General features: G+C 33.6%; 2 protein-coding genes and 1 long non-coding RNA gene across 5 annotated transcripts in view; 2 read left to right on the forward strand and 1 right to left on the reverse strand.

Moving 5' to 3' along the window:
* Nucleotides 1-1,260: 1,260 nt before the first annotated feature.
* LOC109584424 (uncharacterized) lies at nt 1,261-1,798 on the forward strand. The gene is made up of 4 exons (XR_002185997.1): nt 1,261-1,368; nt 1,417-1,482; nt 1,539-1,597; nt 1,650-1,798. It is a non-coding gene; the product is annotated as an uncharacterized LOC109584424 (long non-coding RNA).
* A 286-nt stretch (nt 1,799-2,084) lies between these two features.
* LOC109584431 (uncharacterized) lies at nt 2,085-4,645 on the reverse strand. Of its 3 annotated transcripts, none has more exons than XM_020000189.1 (2): nt 4,370-4,453; nt 2,085-4,316 (listed from the first exon to the last, which is right to left on the reverse strand). In XM_020000189.1, exons 1-2 carry the CDS (start codon nt 4,376-4,378, stop codon nt 2,181-2,183), a joined length of 2,145 nt encoding a protein of 714 aa, XP_019855748.1. In that variant the 5' UTR covers nt 4,379-4,453; the 3' UTR covers nt 2,085-2,180. The 3 variants fall into 3 exon arrangements, with proteins under 3 accessions (XP_019855748.1, XP_019855749.1, XP_019855750.1); XM_020000190.1 differs by lacking the exon at nt 4,370-4,453 and having other exon boundaries at nt 2,085-3,490; nt 3,762-3,783; XM_020000191.1 differs by having other exon boundaries at nt 3,449-3,490; nt 3,762-4,645.
* Nucleotides 4,646-4,935: 290 nt separating this feature from the next.
* Nucleotides 4,936-6,506, forward strand: part of LOC100636337 (uncharacterized) — a 3,225-nt gene continuing 1,654 nt past the window's right edge. The window contains exons 1-6 of the mRNA XM_011407576.2: nt 4,936-5,056; nt 5,103-5,290; nt 5,611-5,768; nt 5,822-5,963; nt 6,070-6,207; nt 6,394-6,502. Coding sequence (XP_011405878.2) covers nt 4,936-5,056; nt 5,103-5,290; nt 5,611-5,768; nt 5,822-5,963; nt 6,070-6,207; nt 6,394-6,502 — 856 coding nt within the window. The remainder of the gene's footprint in view (nt 5,057-5,102; nt 5,291-5,610; nt 5,769-5,821; nt 5,964-6,069; nt 6,208-6,393; nt 6,503-6,506) is intronic.

Raw genomic sequence — 6,506 nt, forward strand, 5'->3', positions numbered from 1 at the left:
TACTTTTGATCCAAACTACAAATTGAATAAAGCTCACACGTTCCATTATATAATGTATAGGGCTTTTTGCATATGCTTTTTACCTCCATAATTTTCTTTGTGGTGGTGTACGTTGGTCCTGTAGTACTAATAGAAAATGTCACTTGAATAGGATCAGTGCCAATAATGTTATCATAACAAAAAGGTAATTCGTAGTAAAATTCTGGATAATTTTCATTATTGTTTTCTGCATAAGAGCAACAGTACTCACTACAAGTATACTCCTGGTAATTTTTATTTGCTTTAATAGTTACATTGGTGCATGTAAAATCATCACACACTTCTAACTGGTTTTTCCAGTAAAATATTTCACCTCTACAATTGGTGACGTTAGCTGTGAATTTAAAATGTTCACAATTACATGCATCATCATCATATAAGTTATCAACTTCATCTGGTGGGCAGCGTAATGATGAATTATTAATAAATTCAACATTTAAATTCAGAGGACAATCGTCATATTCAATTGCTGATGGCAAACAGTCACAGTTAGGAACTGTGATGCTAGTCTGTTTAGTTTCATTCTTCATGCTAATAATACTAACATTGTTACTTATTAGTTGTTGTTCTAGTACAGTAGCTGTGTAAGTACCAGGTGAAAGGTATATAATAATACCTGACTCATTGCCTCCTCCTCCTCCTCTTTGTACAGCAGTAGATCTAGCAGATGCTCCTTGTATAGCTAGATCAAGAGTAGCACAAGGTGTTTGAACTCCTCCAGTCCAACAAGAGGTATTGATACCATCAGATGAACTGACATAGATATCAGCAGCAGCAGACAAAACAGGAGAAAGAAATAGCAGGAAAATTGCAACAAAGAACATGATGATAGATAGCAAAGACGGATAGCTAGGGGTGTAAATTACGCCCACAGAATTTTCTGTATAGTGGGCGTCATGGCATGCTGTGGCATGAATAATTTTTCAACAAAATTTATGTAGAAAAAAGCTAGTACAAAATTAACCAAAAAATTATAAACTTGAGTTAGTATTAACAGTTTTATTATTATTGATGCTACCATGATTTGCAGCAACAGTATTGTCTTGAGAATGTTCCACTGATAAATCATCCAGTCTAACATGAACATACAATCAGCAATCCAATCTTTAACTAATTGCTGATTTTCTTGTTCTTATCATTAGAGGATTGCTCATTTTAGTCAACTGATTTGGATTTAAAGTTAACGTAATTTTTCTTATTTTATAATTTATCTTTGTCATTTCTTGTGGTACTAATTAGGTTTTATTTTGGTCTCAACATGTTTCTTTCATATTAGTTGGTATTATTGTCATTACATCAATAAGAGGTCTACTAATCACTCTCACTAAAGTATAGCTATTATTATCTCATATACTTTTTAATGAGACCTTTTTGTAGTTTTTCTATGCCATTGCAAGCAGCAAGTCTTCAAATGCTATTGTCTTATGTCTAGCAGAAGTTATGGTATGTTAGTACATACAGTAGCATTGATACATACCTTGATTATATCATTGTTATAGGGTATGTATTTCGTGTCGTCAGTCCTTCTAATGAGAATGAATGTTCCAGAAGAGTATAGGTAACTGTGTTAATAAAAATTAAGGCTCTATATCTATTCTTTATTTTGAAAGGACTATCATCATGAGAGTCTTAGGGCAGCTTGACTTCAGTTTTTATCATCGTTGGTTTGATGTTATATTTTTAGTGAGTTCAACAATTTAATGCTGTTTTTTATATTGCTCATCAGCAGTCATCAAGTAAAAGAACAGGATAACGCATGCATATAGTTACCAATGATTTCTTAATATTATTTTAGTTATTCAATTATTTTATTACCAAGAGTACATCTTGGTATTACTGTCCAGATAGTGTATAACTTCAAAATTTTGTCTGTCAAAAATCAAAATTGTTCTGTTGTCAAAATTAGCTATTTTGTTCATACAGAACAGCAAGTTAGTGAGCAAAATTTTGCCAAAAAATAATTTTGTCAAATAATACACTTGTAAAATTTTTGTTTGCAGCTATACAGTAGTAAGCCAGTGTTGTAGTTCAGTTCACTAATAGAATGCAGCAGAAATAAGTTATTTTTTAACAAAACCACAATATAGTAGCTACAAAAATAAATGGAAAGCAGTACAAAATTAGCCAAATAGTTATAAAATTTAGTCGTCAGTACGAATAGTTTTATAAGCATCGATGCTACCATAATTAGCAGCAACAGTATTGTCTTGAGGATCATATTCTACTGGTAAATCATCCAGTCTAATACAAACATGCTGCTCATCATATTCTTGTGGATTCTCCATACGATCAGCAATCCAATCATCATCGTTATCAACTAATGGCTGATCTTCTTGTTCTTGTATTCTAATGGTGTCAAAATGTCGCCGGCGATAGTCATCACAATGAACCAGTATCTGACATAATTGATATATCATATAGATTAGTAATATAAAAAATAATAGACAATTGAAAGATAAAATGAGCACACTTCCATCAAAAAAAAGATTCTCAGTAAACTCAAGTAAGTCATATTTTAGATTGACAAAAATGTAATAAGTAAATAAAATAGCTACAAAAACTAAAACTAGTGTTTCACAAAAATTATGAATATTTCTTTGGAAAGGACGAAAAATAAGAACCATTAAAGCAAGTAATAAAACTAAACAACATTGCAGTATTGAAGCTATAAAGAATGAAGATCCAGGCCACATGAAAAAAACCAAAAACTGACAAAAAAATATAAGTATCCTCAATAATAAATAGAATCCAGCAAAGAAACGATAGTCAAAAGTATTCTCAGTTCCATTCTTATAAGGACCAGTAAACACATCACCCAGTGATATCAGTAGCTGTTTCCTCAAATGTAAGCAATCTAATAACTTATGAAACCATTTGAATCGATAAAGGAGTAAATAAAGTGTAGGCAAGAGTATCAGAAACAATAAAATTATGATAGCAAAAATACTAGCCAATATATGATAAATACCACCAAAATAAGGCTGTTTTGCATCATAAAAAAAATATAAAAAATATTTGTCAGAAAACTCAGAATACTGAAAACGAAAACGTAAAATTTTGAAGGAATTAGCAGCCAAAAGAGTGAAGCAGAGTATATATATAGATGCTATAGAGTGAGTAAAAGATGGTTCAATGCCAGTCATACTCCAGAAACGAGCCATACAACGATGAAATGGTCTAGTAATAAATACTACACACTTGTAACCTTTATCATACAATGTTATCCAAACATAGAGTAAGAGGAGAAGGAGCAATGGATAGAATCCTACCACATACCAAAAGGGGATTGCTCCTAATGGTGACATGTGAGGAGTAATGCATAACGAATAGTTACCAAGAAATGGTGTGAAGTCTAAATTGAAGACATTGGAAGGTGAGACCCAGAGATCATACATTTGATAGTTAGTGTCACTGTTACTCAATAAATTATAATCCGACTGAATCACAAAAACTATTTGAGAATAGAAAACTAATCCATTAATTGATCCATTAGTTAATTGTATATTAAATGCTACTATTATTAATACAATGAGTGTCATAGGCAGTATTTCTATTCCAATGAAAACTAGTATACTTGATAAGTAATGATGGCAGCTAACACATTGTTTAATTTTATTAATAGGAACTCCATTACCAGAAGGACAAATAGGACAAAAAATTGATAAGCTAGCATTATATTTACACACTGGTTTGTCACAACAATATGAAGCAGAGCAACTCACTGTATTACAATAAGGGCAATACTTTTGATTTGAACTACACGTTGTAGGATAAAACCACTTCCTTGTTGCATCCACGGTTATATTAGTACTGAGTGTTATTAGTCCTACAGTACTAAAATATAATGTTATTTCAGGTGTTTCAATGTTATCATAACAGAAAGAAGTTAGCTTATAACAATAATTTGGATATTCATTATCTGAATCACAGTACTGGTAGCTACCACAATCAAAAGTAGTACTTATATCTTCATCTGTGCAATAAAAAATTGAGTCAATGCATACTTTTAACTTTAAGTCATTTCTCCAGTCAAACTTTTTACCCCTACAATCAATGACAGTAGCTGTGAATTTAAGACACTCACAACCTCTTTCTTGTGAGCAGCGTAATGATGACTTAACTAATTCAACATTTAACTGGGGACAGTTGTATTCTACTGCTGCAAATGTATCAAAGTACTTGACTAGATGATTCGTACTAGATTTAGGAACAGTGATCCTAACTTGTTCACTTTCATTCCTCATGCTAATAATACTAACATTGTTACTCATTAGTTGCTGTTCTAGTACAGTAGCTGTGTAAGTACCAGGTAAAAGGTATATAACAATACCTGACTCATTGCCTCCTCCTCCTCCTCCTCTTGGCACAGCAGTAGATCTAGCAAATGCTCCTTGTATAGCTAGATCAAGAGTAGCACAAGGTGTTTGAACTCCTCCAGTCCAACAAGAGGTATTGTTGATACCATCAGATGAACTGACATAGATATCAGCAGCAGCAGACAAAACAGGAGAAAGAAACAGCAGGAAAATTGCAACAAACATCATCGAATCGATTCAAAGTGTATACACAATTAATAAGCTCACCATCCACTATTCAACTTTGTTGAAAGCAACTTTGTGGTTACTTTGATCTTAGGGCAACTCTGTTGCCTGAAATAGAACTCAGTTCTATTTCAGGCAACAGAGTTGACAGCACATCAAAGTAACCACAAAGTTGCTTTCAAGAAAGTTGAATAGTGGATGGTGGGCTTTACACATTACCAAGAAACTCGCCGGCATGGCACTTTTGAGTTTTCACTCTTTGACTTTGTTTTGGGTGATCTACGGACATGTCCTTAGTTTTTCCGTATACTTGAGCTAAGCGTTTCTATAGCTACAGCACAACAAAGAACTGAACATGGAGGATGAGTATGATGATGATGATTTTGAGGAAGAAAGACCATCAGGAGAGAGCAGTAGAGGACAATCACTTCACCACATAACCCCAATACATCACAGAACCGTTAGAAAAACAAAAAGTAAGACCACAGCACAAGGACAAGCCTAAACTCTCTATTTTATTAGAAATAACTCCACCTGGAAAGCAACAACAGAAAAAGAAAGTTTCAAAACTGAAAACAGATCTGTCTCCTCAGAGTAGACTCCTCTCATCAAAAGACCATGAGATCAGGAAACTAAGAAATCAGTTACTGGATGCACAGCGTTCATTAAAAGAAACCAGAAAAGAAAATACAATAATGAGGAGAACACAAGTGAGATAATGTTGAATTGACTTAGTTTACAATAGTGCTTGCATTTGGTGACTACATGATATTAAATTTACACAAAATGCTGTAAAATTAAAACCATGTTGTCCATTGTTCATACATATACATGTAGACATGTACACATAAAGGCGGATTTACAATATCACGCTAGTCCTGACGTTACGTTGATGCTGGAATAGAATCTGGTTCTATTCCAGCGGAAAGCATGCGTCAAAAGGTCAAATCGCCCACGTTTTTGATTAAAAATTGACGGTACGCTGGCCTAATGTCATATTGTAAATCCGCCTTAACTCTCTGTCTTTCAGGTAAGGATGGAGAAGGAGTTAATGTCACGCTCAAGACAAGAAGAGGACATACCAAACATATTGCAGAAGCACTCTGATGAAGTGAGGGCATTAAGAACGCAATTACAAAGGACACAAATTAACAATAACGAGTTAAAAAAACGTGTCAAAGATATTGGGTAAGAGAGAAGGAAAGAGGAAGGAACTTTATGTATATTTGCCATCAATGCAGAACTGAAATGTGGAAGTCACAAGAGCGAGTGAAGAAGCTTGATGCCATGGTTAAGAAACGTAACCTACCAGAAAGGGAACAGCTTGTGTTCCAGTTACAAGAGCTACAGGAACAACTTAAAACTGAAGAAGATAAAACAATTGTTAGTTAATATTTAGGTGTACACATAAATGCATAATAATGTAAAATGCTGTAGTAGCTAATTACTGTTCAATTGTGGTCCTTTTTATTCTTTTTTTCTCTTATAGAAATTGGATCACTCATTACAGTTGGCACAGAAGACATACTCACAAGAGATAAAGAATCTCCTTGGAAAGAACCACAGACTCACAGCACACATGGAAGAAATGAGAGAAGAAAACAGAGAAACAAGAAGAAAACTAAGAGTAAGCAAATAACCATTCATGTACATAGTATACATGTACATGTACATGCAAAGGAATTTTAATACAGTGTTTATTAGTGTAATAATTATAGTGTTAAATAGGTATACCATGTAGAGTAATAGGTATAAAAATGATATAATGTACTGTATGTGGTAAAATGTATTTTAAATTATGTCATTTTTATAGGAGAAGGAGAGATTGCTAGAAGTGACTAACATATACTCACAGCGAGTGCCAGGACAATCACAGAATAACTCACTGTCACTCCCTCCTATACCAGTCACTGATGAAATGAGCAC

This window comes from Amphimedon queenslandica, unplaced genomic scaffold, assembly GCF_000090795.2.
Source record: "Amphimedon queenslandica unplaced genomic scaffold, v1.1 AMPQUscaffold_13210, whole genome shotgun sequence".
NCBI lineage: Eukaryota > Metazoa > Porifera > Demospongiae > Haplosclerida > Niphatidae > Amphimedon > Amphimedon queenslandica.